Here is a 16226-nt window from a genome sequence, read left to right as displayed (position 1 = left end):
AAAACAACAAAGAAAAAAGCCCTCCAAATTCCAATCTGACATTTGATTCCTTTTCCACCATTAATCTAATTCCACTACAGGCATGTTGAAAGAAAGGAGAGAAGAGAAGATGAAAACCTTTCTCAAAGTAGTGAGGGAGGAATTGTTTGAGATCTCTTTAAGGAACAAAGTGTTTTTTTTAGAGGAAGAATATTTTCTTTTTCTTGAATTGGTTGAAAAATAGGGGAATCATATCATGTCTCTTAAAATTTTACGTAAAATATCGTCATAAATCATGTATTAGTACTTGTATTAGTATTGTATCAGGTATGTGTTGGTAAATAGAAAAACATTAAAGCACAATATGTTCCATGTTACCTAATAGTGAGACACATATCGACCATACAAGCAATATTGTGTACTTAATACTTGTCGAAAAAATAACGATTTATATACCTTAAATTATATTCGTATACTTTTGTATAATTTATAGTGGAGAGTAGTGTGATTAATGAGTGCAAAATTATTTTCAAATTTTTACGAGTGAGATTAATCTCCGATAATCATTTTACTTGTTTATTCGATATTTCATTTACTCTTTATTAAATTAAATTAAGAAAAAAAAATTACCTAGTTATCATTTTTTAAATAGAATGAAAAATGAGTAAAAGTTGACTTGTACTCGATTGATCGATTAATCAAAGTAATTTGGTAAATTTTTATTTGCATGAAATATTCTTTGAAACAAGACATGATTCAAGCGCCTAGATCTTGAAATGTTTTTTTAAGATTTTGTTATGCAATAGAATTGTATTGTTCTTAGGTTTATGTATATACAATATATATGATTTTTAATACTTTTATAGTTTTGTAAAATTTAAAATATTTTTTATTTTAACTATTTACCTAATTAATCTTTTTACTATTCAATAAATAGGTAAATAAACAATATATATAATGATTTATTTTATATAATAAAAATAACATATATCGGTATATCAAATATAAATAAAACGGTAATGACTTATTCCGTATTATTTATATACAATTTACACCCCTAAATTTTGAAGGAATACGAAATTTAATGTGGAAGGTAGAAGTGATATCTTGGTGCCAGAACCTATAAGACCAGGGATGTTGTTACATGGACAAATGTTACATTTTATATATTTGGGTAGTTCTACTAAGACCAAAATGTCTTAGATTTTTTAAGTGGCAAGAGGATACACCATTATACAAAATAACACCAAATGGTGTCACATCGAAATATCTTAAATTTTTATTATTATTTTAAGATATTTTAAAATTTTAAGATATAAAAGACAAGTAGGAGAGGGAGAGAGGATAGAGATGGATGATGACAGGGTGTGAAGCTGGACTGCACCCATATCAACATTCCAAACCTAAACCAAGCAAATTATGGTAAATTTGGGTCCCACTAAAGGGCTTTAAATTTTTTCTAATAATCAACTCATTTCTATCTACCAGTTGGTATCAACAATGCCCTCAAACAACTCTACCAAACATCAAAAGCTAGACTCCAAGCTTCTTTTTTTATTATAATAATTAAATTAATTATATATTATAAAATTATAATTACGAAAGTCGAATTAGACCTTGGAATTGCAAAAGTAAAATTTCCAACTCCATCGAAAATTTTGATAAAGCCTCTGCCTTTTTGCAGTTACTTACCTCTCTTTTACCCTAATAACAAGAGCGAAGGGAGAGAAAGGGGACAGGACGGGGGTAGACCCATATATATTTTTTAAAATACTTAAAATTATAATAAATAAATTATTTATTAAAATATAATTTAAAGGGTGATAACAATAGTTTTTGTGAAAATGGTGAGAAAAATTCAATAATTGATTATATTTTTTAATTTATCAAAATAATATCATAAATAGATTGACCTTATCTTGTCTTCAATGTCTTGGAAGCTAATATTAGGTAACATGTACAAATTCCTAAGCCTCAAATTTCAAATATTTTTAAATTTGATTTTCTTCAATCATAGAGGGTACTTGTGTAAATTAATGGAATCATGAGCCTATATTCAAAGCATCATAACCTTATCTTATATTCTTTGTGTATAATATTTTAATTATGCCACCACCCCCACTACCCAACTCCCTTTTACTTTATGAGAGTAAGAGCCAAAATCCATATTCCCAAGTTGGTGCCCCTCCTAATAATTTCAATATTGGATTCCCTCAAATGTCACTTTTACCCTTTGATTGAACCCTTATTTACTTTAAGCCATTAATTTATTTTTAACAAATCTACTAAAATATTTTTAAAAATAACTAATATATATTGGTGACAATAATTTTTTTCTAGTTATTTTAATTTAATTAATATTTAATTTGAATAAAAAAATTATTTAAAAATTGAACCGCAACAATCGACATTTTCCCAAGTCGGCCTCTTTATATATTTATTTGTTATATTTAAAATAGTTAAAAATGATAAAAAAAAATTAAAATAATATTAATAATATGAATATATAATATAATGAATTAATTTAGAGTAAAAATAAATTTTAATTTATTTAATTAAAATTTAATGATAAAAAAGAAATTGGATGCATCATTTTTTTCTCAGTTTTGAATTCGTTAGTGGCATTTCCGTTATTTCAAATGTAAGCAGTGTCAAACTCTGCAGCTTATTCTGATATTCCTAAGTGGCCCAAGCGTGTGGATAAGGGCGTCGGGATAAATCCTCTTTGACGCCTTTACGTGACGCCCTGCCGACGCCTCTGCCTGTCCACGTGTCATCAGCCGGATTCGCCTCGTTTTCTCGCGTCTGCTCCACTTTCAGAGACGAAGAAGGGGAGAAGGGATTAGGATTCGGGGAGAATTAGGGTTTTTGAGGGGGAGTTTTGTGGATGATTTCTGGCTGTTGCTGCGGAGAAGACGGAGATGTACTCGAGTCCTATGAGGAAGTCGTTCAAGGATTCACTCAAAGTTCTCGAAGCCGATATTCAGCATGCTAATACTCTGTAAGCCGGCTTTCTTGGGATATGGGTTTTGTGGGTTTTCTTTTCCCCCATTTTCTCGTTTGAAATTGGGTTTTGTGTTTAGGTTTGATGCAGGTTTTTGGTTGGAAACGATGTTGACGGTTAAGAAGTTGTAAAAATCTGTTTTTTCGTCAGTAGCTTAAGAATAGGGAGGCTGATTGCAGGAGCTTCTGTCCGTTGTTTGACATTTTTCTTAGAGGGCATTCGACTATCTGGTGATTTTGGTTTTTCAGTTTTTGATACCTCCGAAAGTTGCCATGTTGATCCTTTTATTTATTGAAAAATACTGCGCAGCTAAGGCTAGTAGAGAAATTGAGACTGAGCTTTCTTGTGTGTTTTTTTATTTTTTGTTCTTATCGTTTTTATTATGCCGATTTTATTTTGAATGCTAGAGTGTCTAAATGAGTGAGAAAGAAAGAGGAAAAAAGATGGAAAAATTGCAACTGGAAGACAATGTAATTTGACACAGAAATGGTAGGTTTCAAGCAAGTGCAACACCTTAGCTGCGGATGACTTTTTTTTGAAATACCCGAAATTCAGTACTGTGGTGCATGTGTGGTGACTTCCAGTCAGGTTGTGCAGATGAGTATTTTGATGGATGCCTTTCTGTTTGAGGAATGAACTGTCTTTCATGGGTAATGAAACTCGAAGAGTTTGTGTTTGTGTTGTAATATCAATATAACTCGTCTTACATTTCGTGTTTCTTTATACTTGGCGAATGAAGTCTTTGCCTGAGGTGCCAAAATATTGGTTTATACTGGTTGTCTGAACTCTGAACTGCTGTTTTAGCACTTGCACACAATTTACTTTTTATCCTTCTCTGCAACTACTAAATAATTCGGCAATGTATAGGGCCTCAGAGTTTTCGAGGGAGTATGATGGTGCTTGTCTCCAGATGAGAATGTCATACAGTCCAGCTGCACACTTCTTCCTTTTTCTCGTGCAATGGAGCGACTGCCAACTTGCAGGCGCCCTTGGACTGCTGAGAATTCTTATATATAAGGTAAAAATACTAATATCATCCATGATTATATGTTTACCTTCAAGTTTATTATATACAAACTATGGGATTGATCAACTCAGGAAATGTGTTATGCTGCAGGTTTATGTGGATGGTTCGACCACAATGTCAGTCCATGAGAGAAAAGCAAGTATTAAAGAATTTTATGGTATAGTAAAAACCTGTATACTGCGTAATCTGTTTTCCTAAGACTTCTACATGGGTATCGGGTGGTTCTTAAAATAAGGCTTGTTCATGTCTAGGTGTTATTTTTCCCTCGTTGGTGCAACTTCAAAAGGGGATCACAGATATGGAAGATAAGAAGCAAAGGGCAGTGTGCATGGAGAGGTATAGGAGAAGAGATGATGATGAGAGGAGGCAATTTTCAGAGGCAGATTTTGAAAGAGAAGAAGAGTGTGGGATCTGTATGGAGTTGAACAGTAAAATTGTGCTCCCAACTTGTGGCCATTCCATGTGCATGAAGTGCTACCGTGAATGGTAACGTCTCCCTCCCGCTCCCCTTCTTCTTTTTGGAATATAAGCTTTGTCTTCATTGGTTCGTGGGGCAAGTTCAGACCTAAGCCTTCTCTGGTTTTCCTGGTTCTTTGTTGTTGAATTCGTTTACCTTTTTTGGTATGGCATTTGAGGTTCTGGAAGGGAAGTTTGTTAATGACTTGGGGGCCTGTTTAGATTATGTAGTTTTTTCTGGCACTCCTGATTCATACATAGTCAATGTTTAGGATTTAAACGAAGACAAGAGTTTCTGATTATCGATGACTTTAAGTTGGATACTCTGAGCACTTTAGAACTGGAGCTGTCTTATCAGCTAGCACTTATACCCCTATGTGTTACTGCAGAACCTTAAACTCAGTTGTCGATATATCTCCACTTGGCCCTCTTTTACGTAAGATATTTGGGGTATAAGCCCATCAAACCTATCATCTACCTGCCATGGCATCCTCTACCAACAGGAGCCTATAGGAACTGGTGCCCCAGCGGCAATGCTGATTGCACCTTTGCCTAATAATCTCCCATTTGATTATGTGAATCATAATAAGTATTCCTTAGTGGCTGATTGTCTTTCTAAATTGCTTTGGTTTTCCCGGTGCCAAGTGAAGAATGTTTTGATAACAGAGTGAGTTGGTATCTTGGGAAGGAGTTCTTTACACATTTGGATTTTTAGAGTAGTTTAGACGTTGCTGTAAGTGGCCTTCTTGTATACTGAAGATATAGAAATCTCAAGATCTTCAAGTGCTGTTAACAAATCACAGACATTTTAATTCCTGTTAGTATATTTACTTGTTTTTATGTTAAGAAGATGTTCAGGTGAGGAGACTGATATATCTCTCCGTCCTACAGGCATTCAAGATCAAAATCCTGCCCCTTCTGCAGAGACAGTCTGAAGAGAGTGAACTCTGGTGATCTCTGGATTTTCACTGACAATAGGGAGATAATCGACATGGGAACACTGACGAGAGAAAACCTCAAGAGGCTCTTCGTGTACATAGATAAGTTGCCTGTGGTGGTCCCTGATCCTGTCTTTGAGACCTATGATTCCCATGTCAAATGAAACCCCAAAAGCAATAATTCGAACCGAAATTTGCTTTCCCTCATTTAGATCCATAGAGCTTCAGGTTGCTGAGCCCACCAGAGCTGGTTCTTCTTTAAGAGCTGCTCATTTGAGTGCTGGAAACAACATAAAAATCTGTCTGTAAATTGCTGTAATCCAGGACCGCTGTTGTAAATAATAATGTCTATATTGGTAAAGCCGTGTCTGTACCTTCTTCTGCTTCTTGTTACAGCTTTCATCTGGGTGTTTCTGTACCTTCTTCTGCTTCTTATTACTGCTTTCATCTGGGTTTTTCTGTACCTTCTTCTGCTTCTTGTTACTGCTTTCATCTGGGTTTTGTCTACTCAGTTCTTGTCCTTCATTTAAGAAGGGCTAGTGCAAATATAAAATAACAAGGTCCAAAAAATAAAATAAAATAAAATGTACATCAATGGCGGCAGAAGGGGGCGTTGCGAGAATCGAACTCGCGACCTCTCGCACCCAAAGCGAGAATCATACCACTAGACCAAACGCCCTCTGACCCGTTAAGTCACATCTTCTATTTACATATTTCTTTAAAGTATATCTCCAACGTAATACCCAATTCCCCAACTGATATACTGATTAACGATGGGGCCGGCTCGTATTTACTTTTAATCTCCAGCGTCCATGTAATACCACGTGGACGGTTATTAAGATCTGTGACAGCTATTCTATTGGTCCTACCAAGCCAATCCTTTCCTCCTAGAGTTCTGGCGCTCCTTTACTCGTTTTAAAATTGCTTTTGGCAATAACCAATCAATTAATCAGAAGACTCTCTAATATGAGACTCACCTGAGATGCCTTAAATCTTAACCCCTAAACTCTAAACCAAAGTATTTATTAGAATATTAGCTATAAAATCTCTTGGATACCCCTAGGGTTTATAGTTTAGGTGTATAAATATATTATTATGTATAATATTTATACGTCTCGAGATATAATCGGTGTAACGAATTTTGAACATTATAAGTGTTATAGTAAAACGTATATTACGATATGTATAACGAATCTTGAGAGTGTTATAGTAGAATGTTACATGACGTATAATACTAGATATGTGTCGTATATGTCTCGGGTTTTAGTAAAGAAAGAAGATTTATTTAATAAAAAAATTAAATATTTTTAAAAATATATTTTTAATAACTTTTGTTGTATATAATGACTAAGTTTTGTTATTAAATTAGTTATAATTGAAAACCTTGGTTTTCTGTATTCTATCAGCTTTGGAGCTTTTGGCGTATTAGCTGGACTTAACACACATTCTTGCCCGAATTTGACGATTCGATGAATCGTAAGATCATATTTTGTATATTTATTTATTATTATAAATAATAACTTATTACCTCCGATTTGTAGAACTCGAAACCTCAAATTAGAGAACCTCTCATATTGTCCACTTTGGACTTAAGTCCTCATGAATTTGCTCTTGGGTTTTACCCCCAAAAAACTTCATACCAATAGAGATAGTATTCAAACTTATATATCCATGATCCTCTTTACTTCTAGTCAATGTAGGACTTTGGTCGTACGCAAGTCTCCTCGATCCACGGTTTATAACTTACACATTGAAATGATTTTTTTAATTTTTAATTTTTTTAATTTTTTTCCATCTCACAAGCAACAAAAATATTTACCTTCCTAGAAAATTATTAAATAAAGATAAGAATATATTTTATAAATAAACAAAAGAAAGAAATACTGGTCGAAAAGAAATTTATTTTCCAACTGTTTCTTGGCCGCAAGAAATCCTCCTCTCCAAAAACTCTCGCAAACGCCATCCTGCAGCGTATGCTCACGGTTTCAAGCGCAACGATTTTTTTCCCAAATTGAAGTAGCTTAACCGTTCACGTTCCACCGCGTGTAGGAACCCAGGAGCACGGAAGAGAAATAGCATAAAGGGTGACGGGCATTGTCTGATTTCCGGGTGCGGAGGGAGCAGAGAGAGAGAGAGGGAGAGAGCAGAGAAAGGGAAGAAGAGATGTCTGGAGAAAGCGGTGAAGAAGGTGTAATGGCGACCGATTTCTTCTGGTCCTACACCGACGAGCCGCACGCCTCCAGGAGGCGCCAGATTCTCTCCAAATACCCTCAGATCAAAGAACTCTTCGGTCCCGATCCCTGGGCTTTTTTTAAGGTATAACTCATCAACATTCTGCTCTCCTTGGGTTTCTGTGTTTTTTCTTGATCCCGTTTCGTTGATTGCTGTATCTTGGATACAATGTGGTATTTTTTCCTTCTTCTTTTGTGCTGGTTTCTTCAAGAGTGGTCTAGTTTGACTGACTAAATCGATTTACATTTGGGTTGTCACATTGATTGTTGTTCCGAATCTGATCGAGTTTTTTAAGATTTGTTCATTTTAATTTAGATTGTTTTGCGGGTTTTCACCCCACCCTGTTGGTTAAACTATCACGTTGGACAAATCAGACGGAGAAAACGTAGGTTTTGTCACATTTGGTTCTGTTCCTTATTCAGGCTGATGTTCAATTTAGCCACATTGACGTGGAATTAGTTAAATGCGGGAATTTTCACTTGTTACCGAATAGATCTGCTGAGAGAAAACAAAAAAAAACAAAAAACTTCTTCTTTCTGGTTTATATCATCGACAGTGCTGCATTTATTGTTTTCGTGTGTTTTTAATGTATCTGTCTTAAATGGTAGTTCTGTGTCTCCAACTCTCATTAATTGCTTCTAGTACATGTCAGTGTGTAAATTGGCTTGATGTTAACCTTTCATAAGACCCGTGTGAATGATTAAAAGAAGTAGAAAAGAAGAGAAATTATGTCAACTACTTTTTGAGGACAAAAAAAAGGAAAGAATTTCTGTCTTACCTGTTCATAGTTGCATTTATTGTGACCGTTAATATTTAATCTGCCAGTCTTTTGGATTAGACAACTTAGAACTTAGATTTCTTGATTCAGAATTTAGAGTTTCTCAATTCAGTGAGGTAGGGGATTTTTAGAGGGTATCCATGATATACTTTTTTCTGTTATTTGTTTCATTTGCCTGTTAGGTGATCATGCTGAAATCACATCATCTACCCATCAGGTTTTCTAACTTTAGTGGCTTATCATATCCTTTCTTTCATGAAGGATCAGAGTCTATTTCTTTTGATGATTGTCACCCACCCTTCAGAAGAATAACAGTAAGAAACCAGTTTTTTGAACAGAAAAAATTATATGAAAAAAGAACATGAGTAGAACTCCAGGAGAGAGCTGATCAGATAAAAGAAGAAATTCTTGTCATTTGTAAAAATAAAAATAAAAATAAGGCCAGTTTTCCCACAAGAAAAAAAGGGTGAGAGCTCTCAAAAGGATTATAGTTGCCTTTTACTTCTTTGCTTTTATTTTACTTTTAGTTGTTGGTTTTCATTCTTGTTTCTTGCTTCAGATTGCTCTTGTTGTTCTGCTTCAACTATGGACTGCCTGTTCTCTCAACAATGCTGGGTGGCTGAAGATGTTGGGTGTGGCCTACTTCTTTGGTTCTATTCTCAACCACAACCTTTTCCTTGCAATTCATGAACTCAGCCATAACCTTGCCTTCTCAACCCCAGTCTACAACCGTTGGCTAGGAATCTTTGCCAATCTGCCTGTCGGCATCCCTATGTCGGTTACCTTTCAAAAGTACCATCTGGAGCACCACAGATTCCAGGGGGTTGATGGCATAGACATGGATATCCCTAGTCATGCTGAAACCAAAGTGGTTAGAAATGTATTTGCAAAATCAATTTGGGTTCTTTTCCAGTTATTCTTTTATGCCCTTCGCCCTGTTTTTATCAACCCCAAGCCTCCTGGCTTGTGGGAGTTCACTAATCTAGCGATGCAGCTCACCCTCGACGCCACCATGGTCTATTTCTACGGGTGGAGGTCTCTTGCTTATTTGATTCTTTCGACATTTGTCGGTGGTGGAATGCACCCAATGGCAGGTCACTTCATCTCGGAGCACTACATCTTCAATCCTGACCAGGAGACGTACTCGTACTATGGACCTCTTAATCTTCTAACATGGTGTGTTGGTTACCATAATGAACACCATGACTTTCCACGAATACCTGGTAACAAACTCCACAAGGTGAAGGAAATAGCCCCCGAATTTTATGAGAACTTCAGCTCATACAAATCTTGGACCCAAGTGATTTACATGTACATCATGGACCGAACAGTGGGACCCTTCAGCAGAATGAAGAGGAAGCCAACCAAGTATGGAACAACGAAGAAAGAGAACTAGGCTTCTGTTTTCTTTTTTCTCTTTCCTGTTCTTTGCAATCATATTGTTTGTTAGCAGTTGTAGAGAGGCTTTTTTTTGTCTTTTGAGGCCTCAAAAGGGCGTTTCTAAAACCCTAAACCTTACAGCATTTTATCTTCAGTTTGTATTTACATTTTTGCAGCTATGAAATTCTTTTTTATTTGAATTATGAAAGGAGAGAGGCTGTCCTTTCTCTCCCAAGTTCCTCACTGATATACAGTAACCATCATTCTGAACCATTGGAGCAGGTTTTGGCCTGGTTTTCCTGGATTATCTCAAATAACCTGACAACCAAATTGGTCTGTGGAAAGGGCCCAAAAGAAACAAGATTTTATTGGTAATGTTCATTGAAGAGAAAAAGAAGGAAACTAAATTCAATACAGAAAGGAACGAAGACAGGAAAAATCATACCTCAGCGGTGCCTAAATCTTAATCTTTGTTAAATTACAGGGAAGAAATTCTGAACAAACAACTTTCTCGGCCTTTTTTCTTCTTTCTGAATAATTGCCATGCAAGAGTCGAACATTTCGGTATTGTGCATCATATTGGGACCTTAAAATCCGACATCTATCAGGCCTGTTCTGGATTAAAATTATTAAAAACTTTAAAACATTATAGTAGAGCAGTCGCAGAAAGGTCTTCACTAAAGCAGAGCAGTCGCAGAAAGGAAGAGAGACAAGGCAAGAGGAGAAGGAAATAGAAAAAAACTTAGGTTTTTGAGAAGGGCAAATTCTTTAGAAAAAAGATTTTTTTTGTTTTTTTTGAAAAATATATTAATAAAACAGGAGAAATTACAAAATCTGGGAGAACATGTCCCTTACCACCAGCGATTGTAGGGTAGCTCCCTGCCTGGCAAACACATTTGTTGCCGAATTTGCGAATCTCAGAATGTGAGTCCAAATACAAAAAACAATTGAGGTAATTTCTAAAACTTCCTTAAAAGTATCCAAATGCCTCCACGAATGAGAGGATGCATTCTCACACCAACCTATCACCACTTATGAGTCACCTTCAATATGAAGGGGGAAAAAAAAAACCTTCGTCCCCCAAGAGGTGTTTGATCACATATGAGTACATTCATGGTCCATCACTTGAACTGGAAGTAAATTCAGTCAAAATCAAGGGCCAAGATATGGGGAGAAGATGCTATATAAATCAATAATCATCACGTATATTATTGTTACAGACCAATAGAAACACAATGGACACTATATCTTCATTAACCAAATAGCAGCATCCTATGTAATCACATATATTGTTTAGGTATAAAGAAGAAGGTAGTTTCAGAATTACACATTCCGCCCATGAACACCAATTTGCTGTTCAATGCACTCTGCACAATTGAAGTAATGGGCTTCCATTAACCAGATGGGCAATTCTCTCCTGTCTGATTCCAGTTTCACAGTCTGCTTCATATTACCTGTTTGCCTGTAAATGAGAGCAAGGTGGTCAGTCAAACATGAAGGGCGAGGCAACCTCAGCCAGATGACTGGATCAAATAGAGATCTTTCATGGAGGGAAAGAGTGAAATTACCTTTTCGTATACTCTTGCATTCCATGGATCGTTGTTTGCGGGGTATGAAGGGTTTATACCATAGGGAGGGGACTGAACTCTATCTATTAGGAGGGGAGCTGTGGCAGGAGTATACTCATCATCACTGTCATAGTATCTTCTTTGATATGGTCCAAGAGCTCTGAGTATCATGGCTAATATAATAGATAAGCCCTGGAAAATAGTCAAGAAAACACATTCTTTATTAAGAGAGAGAGAGAGAGAGAGGAGAGAAAGATCTGGTAACAACTGACCTGTGTAGCAACCACCAAAGAGCCTATCCATTTGCATATATCAAAATTCGATTTCACAAATTTCTTAACCTCATGCAATCTTCCAGTAACATCCTCTGGGAAGTCCTGAAATAAAATCAAATTCAAATCAGAGTAGCAATAGAGAGTCATCTTAACTAATACTTGGAAGAAAAACACAGGCAAAAATAAAAGGAAATAGGTAATAATACCTCTTCCCAATTGTCATTCAGAAAAATATCAGCAGTCACTGCAGCCTCAAGCAAGATGAGGACAAAGATAAGCACCATATACTGTTTCTCTATTTAAGGTCAACAGAAGACTCGCCCCTAATTACGGTCGATAGTAAAAGAAGAAGAGTCTTTAAAGGTGGAGAATCCTTCCTAGTGTTTGAGAATGTACCTACAGTTGTAAAAAGGTTGAGTTTCCCGCTGTTCCTGCTTCCTAATAGAATGGTACATGTACCTAATAGAGTGTACACTTTCTACACGTTGATCTTGAGTGCCACGTCTGCAGTGTTGATACTTTTCCTTATGATTTCAGGCATCAGTTCATTTTGTATACAAGCACATTTTCCTCGGTCATAGTGTAGGATGAGAAACTAACTGAACATGCTACTTACACTCTAATGGTTCCATTTATTGTAAGAACTTAATCAAGGTCATAATCACTGAATCCAAGCCAGAGAAACTGAACTGCATCTTAGAGAATGTGATAATTGAAGAAAAAGTGAAAGTAAACTTTATCTCAGGATACACAAGAAAGGCAGTGACCATTTGCAGTCTCAGCAGCAATATGACCAGAGCATGCTATGACACAAATTGAAACTCCCAACCCAAGGAAAGTATAAATAAACCTGCATCATAAAATGGTTTTGCTTTTAGTAGCAGTGTTATCAATAAAAACTCTTTCTTCAGCTAACTAAAGCATACAATTTGAATCTAAATAGAAAAGGTTAGAGGTACTCCAAATAATGAGTCAACTAGAAACTCGAGTATGTCTATTGGGCCTTTGCCTCACTAATCACATTGAGAGTTTCCAATTGGTTCAAGCTTCACCAAGCTATGGGGTTCAACATTCAAAAAAAAAAAAAAACAAAAAAGCTTGAGTGAAAGAAATTCAAAGATTAGCTTCCGCAAAAAAAAAAAAAAGCGAAACATATCATCACCTTAAGATTGCAGAGGAGAAAGGTTATATTAAAGAGTAATAAAACCAATCAAGGGTTTAAGTTTCCTAATTTTCAAATGATGCAGAAACTAATCAAAATTTTTATTTGGCAATCAGAGAAGAAGAAAATTGAAAAAGTATTTGAAAACAATAGAAAATGAAAGTTGAGGCAAAACTTAAAAATAAATAGAAATAGTATTTCTCCAATGGTGACAAAAGCTCCTCAATACAACAAGTTAATAAAAGAAGTTGATTCTCTTTACTAGGTAACTAACAATAATAGCAATTCCACTCAAACCTCCATCAATTGGCAGCACTTCCTGTGTCTATATGCCATATTTCTCCATGATCAAAGAGAAGAGCAGCTAACTGTGCTTTTTCACTCAAATGAGAACCAGTACTTCCACAACTATGGGAAAGGATCAAATCAAAAGGTAATTTGCACCACATGCCTTTTATGATGGAAATTCAAGAAGAAGTCCACATCAAATTGGTGCACGGGGGTCTCTTCCTTCCAAAGGAAAAAAAAAAAGATACTGTGGAGTTCTTTATTAAATGGCAACTGAAAGGTCTGAGAACCATCTTTTATTTCACAGAACTCAAGAATTTTGACTCAGGAAAGCTTTTCAAAAGCACTTTGAGGAGACTCTATAAAAGTAAGCACGAAAGCGCCCAGCAACGAAATTAAAAGATATCATACATCCACTTACAAAGGTATCCATCACGCGGGCAGAAATCTACCAAACGCAATAAATTGAAAACAACTGGTCCTTTTTTCCTTTTTCATTTTTTTGAAGGAATCGTTTCGCACCACAGTCGAAATAAAAAGAAATCATGCAAGTCTCGAACATACACTAATTTCTATTTCGTGAGAAATGAATAAATGTTTCCTGATAGGAAAAGAATGAGACGCAGAACTAAAAAGAGAGAGAGAAAAAAAAAATCCACCTACTTTTACTTTCTACAGATCGAAAAGAAAAGTTATGTTGAGGATAAAAAAACACGTTTGTTCTTTAAATCAAGTAAACGAAAATATTAATGGCGAAATATAAAATACGACAGCACACCAGATAGAAGCAACCCACAATAAACCATTCCATCAAAAAGCGAAAAATTCATAAACCCATGATTACAAGGAAGTCTTATCTTACCATGGAATCTGAGAGTCAGAATCGCCATCAAGGTTCTTGTACCACACCCTAATCATCCATAAAGAGTACAGAATCATCCCAACCCCCACCATTCCAATAAACGAGTTCACTAGTTTCAACAACGATTGAAGACAACTCCTCAAAATTTGCCCCATTTGTGTTGCTTCCCAGTCCCAGAACGAAAAATCACAAAGAGTCGGAGAAACCCGCAAAAAAAATCAGCACAATGACGAGAAAACTCGGATTTCTGTATCTACAGCTTCTCCGTCAACACCAGGAGGCTTCGCATTTTGGTGAAGAATAGAGCAGTCTGCAATTCTGGAACACCCAAGGAGAAATCCTCGATTTTATTCAGTTTCAGCTGCGAAAGGGAATTTGCAAATCAAATTCACGGCTGTCAATTGGTGTTTTTACAGCTCTTTTTGCAAGTCGGACCCCAATTTTCGGAAGATTTGCAAAAGAAGACAAAAATTTAGCTATTCAACAATGATTAATAAGACTGATGACTACTGTTCAACTTCAAATTTACAGCACATATTGTTTGTCTTTCTATTTTAATAATAAATATTACAATTAACATAATATTATAATTAATCTTGTTAAATTTAAGGCCAATTAGAAAAATAAATTTATGAAACGTCAGTTAATATTTTTTTTAAAAATCTAATAAATATAATCCAATTTTTCATTAGGAAGCATTTACAGGAATGACAAAACTCATGAAGTGAGAAGCATTTACTGATCCAATTAGATCAATTTTCAACGAAAGCTCTGCGAAGTTCAGTTGAACAGAACCACCAGTCGAATTAAATCACATGCAACATAACATTACGAAAGCCCTAAACTTGAAAACCAGAGGTCCGAGAAGCAAGGAATTACCTGCGAGTTAAGTGATGGAGGCCGGCGTTCTTCTTCCACAGCTCTTCGGGGAAGAATCTCGCCAGAGATTCGTGCTGCGGGGAGATCTTTTTCTCCATTTTTACGATCAATTCCGCTCTTGTGGAATCCCGCCCGAGCTCGACGATTGTCGGAAGCGTCGGGGGTTAGTCAGACTCAGAATATGTACGTCACCCGCATTACTCGTTAGCGGAGAGCCGGACTTCAAGTCATGTACATGACTAACATGACTTCGAAAATCATGGGCGTAAGCGACGGAATGTGATTTCCGCCCATATTTGCCATTCATCCGCATGAAAAGATCGCCGGGGTTCGAGCCCTCGACGATTTTAATTTTTTCCCCCTCTCCCGTACACCCTCTCACGTCTCCCTAAACCCCGAGCCTCTCTGCTCCCTCTGTCGTCTCCACCGTCTCTCTCCGGTCTCCATCTCTCGCTGCGAACGTTCTTTCCGGCATCCTTCTCTCTATCTCGACTCGCTCTCCCTCTTAACCTCCCGCTCGCTTCTCCCTCTCTCTTATACCTCTCGGCCTCCCGCTCTTCTCTCGCTCTCTCTCGCTCTCCCTCTCCCTTTGGGCCTCTCACTCCCTTCTCCCTCTCGCCGTTCTCTTCTCCCTCAAAATACCTTCCGATTTCGTTCGATTTCCCCATTTCGGTTTCGATTTTCTTCGATTTTGACATTTGGGCTTCGATTTCTTAATTTCTACTTCGATTTGGCATCGATTTCCCCATTCGGCTTCGATTTCACCCTTCGCTTTCGGTTTTCCCCAAATTTCAAAAGGTATGACTAAACCCTAATTTTTTTTTCTGATTAAATGAGTATTGTATTTGATTTAATTTTAGTTTCGGTACCTAATTTGGGATTATTTGTGCATAATTGTGGGATTTAGTGTTATGGTTTAGGGTCTAAATTTTTTATTAGGGTTAGGGTTTAGTCTTTTACTGTTTGGTGCTCTGTAATTAGGGGTTAAGTGTTTAGGGTTAAGGATTTATGGTATTGTTAGGGTTTAGGTTTTTTTCAAAAAAAAAAATTCAGTTAGGTTTATTGGGTGATAGGGTTTAGGGTTTTTTGTTTAAGTTCTAGAATTAGGGTTTAGGGTATAGGGTTTAGTCTTTAGGGGGTTTAAGGGGTATGAGGTCTAGGGATAGGGTTTAGGGTTTATTAGGATTTTTTTAAGGTTCTCAATTACGATTTAGAGTTTACGGTGTTTAGTCCAGTTCAAATAAGAATTTTCATTGGTATGAATATGATTATTGAGTTTAGATGAATAGGTTATGATTGAAGATTGATGTTTATTTTTGTTTATGACTTTTGGAAGATTAAATTTGCAGATTCTCATGGATATTATGACAGAAGAAGAAATGGATATAACTATGATAA

The 16226-nt window shown here is 36.3% G+C and overlaps 3 protein-coding genes and 1 non-coding gene across 5 annotated transcripts; 2 read left to right on the top strand and 2 right to left on the bottom strand.

The window, feature by feature from the left end:
- Positions 1-2812: 2812 nt before the first annotated feature.
- LOC137939046 (E3 ubiquitin-protein ligase AIRP2-like) lies at positions 2813-5792 on the top strand. 2 transcript variants are annotated; one of them, XM_068784216.1, is made up of 5 exons: positions 2813-2980; positions 3851-4001; positions 4101-4167; positions 4262-4496; positions 5358-5792. In XM_068784216.1, exons 1-5 carry the CDS (start codon positions 2901-2903, stop codon positions 5566-5568), a joined length of 744 nt encoding a protein of 247 aa, XP_068640317.1. In that variant the 5' UTR covers positions 2813-2900; the 3' UTR covers positions 5569-5792. The 2 variants fall into 2 exon arrangements, with proteins under 2 accessions (XP_068640317.1, XP_068640318.1); XM_068784217.1 differs by lacking the exon at positions 2813-2980 and adding an exon at positions 3172-3633 and having other exon boundaries at positions 3859-4001.
- A 219-nt stretch (positions 5793-6011) lies between these two features.
- TRNAP-UGG (transfer RNA proline (anticodon UGG)) lies at positions 6012-6083 on the bottom strand. The gene has a single exon. It is a non-coding gene; the product is annotated as a tRNA-Pro (tRNA).
- Positions 6084-7419: 1336 nt separating this feature from the next.
- LOC137939418 (sphingolipid delta(4)-desaturase DES1-like) lies at positions 7420-9965 on the top strand. Its single transcript, XM_068784685.1, has 2 exons — positions 7420-7720; positions 8974-9965. Exons 1-2 carry the CDS (start codon positions 7568-7570, stop codon positions 9808-9810), a joined length of 990 nt encoding a protein of 329 aa, XP_068640786.1. The 5' UTR covers positions 7420-7567; the 3' UTR covers positions 9811-9965.
- A 993-nt stretch (positions 9966-10958) lies between these two features.
- On the bottom strand, positions 10959-14918 carry LOC137938796 (tetraspanin-19-like). Its single transcript, XM_068783834.1, has 7 exons — positions 14829-14918; positions 13950-14310; positions 12388-12487; positions 11844-11924; positions 11635-11739; positions 11363-11554; positions 10959-11256 (listed from the first exon to the last, which is right to left on the bottom strand). Exons 2-7 carry the CDS (start codon positions 14102-14104, stop codon positions 11245-11247), a joined length of 645 nt encoding a protein of 214 aa, XP_068639935.1. The 5' UTR covers positions 14105-14310; positions 14829-14918; the 3' UTR covers positions 10959-11244.
- Positions 14919-16226: the final 1308 nt, after the last annotated feature.

The sequence above is a fragment of the Aristolochia californica genome, unplaced genomic scaffold, assembly GCF_029961685.1.
Source record: "Aristolochia californica isolate CCGP_79_NKW_82.1479 unplaced genomic scaffold, dmAriCali1.0.hap1 SCAF_8, whole genome shotgun sequence".
Classification (NCBI taxonomy): Eukaryota; Viridiplantae; Streptophyta; class Magnoliopsida; order Piperales; family Aristolochiaceae; genus Aristolochia; species Aristolochia californica.
The sequence above is the reverse complement of the archived record's forward strand: the minus strand, read 5'-3'. Positions and strand labels throughout refer to the sequence as shown.

What these genes read in the sequence shown, in the direction of transcription:
- LOC137939046 (XM_068784216.1), top strand. Translation starts at nt 2,901, where the DNA reads ATGTACTCGAGTCCTATGAGGAAGTCGTTCAAGGATTCACTCAAAGTT. An exon ending in ATTCAGCATGCTAATACTCT is followed by an intron (nt 2,981 to 3,850) that starts GTAAGCCGGCTT and finishes GGCAATGTATAG; the next exon opens with GGCCTCAGAGTTTTCGAGGG. An exon ending in ATGAAGTGCTACCGTGAATG is followed by an intron (nt 4,497 to 5,357) that starts GTAACGTCTCCC and finishes TCCGTCCTACAG; the next exon opens with GCATTCAAGATCAAAATCCT.
- LOC137938796 (XM_068783834.1), bottom strand. Translation starts at nt 14,104, where the DNA reads ATGGGGCAAATTTTGAGGAGTTGTCTTCAATCGTTGTTGAAACTAGTG. An exon ending in TGAATGACAATTGGGAAGAG is followed by an intron (nt 11,740 to 11,843) that starts GTATTATTACCT and finishes ATTTTATTTCAG; the next exon opens with GACTTCCCAGAGGATGTTAC. An exon ending in CTTTGGTGGTTGCTACACAG is followed by an intron (nt 11,555 to 11,634) that starts GTCAGTTGTTAC and finishes ACTATTTTCCAG; the next exon opens with GGCTTATCTATTATATTAGC.
- LOC137939418 (XM_068784685.1), top strand. Translation starts at nt 7,568, where the DNA reads ATGTCTGGAGAAAGCGGTGAAGAAGGTGTAATGGCGACCGATTTCTTC. An exon ending in ATCCCTGGGCTTTTTTTAAG is followed by an intron (nt 7,721 to 8,973) that starts GTATAACTCATC and finishes TTCTTGCTTCAG; the next exon opens with ATTGCTCTTGTTGTTCTGCT.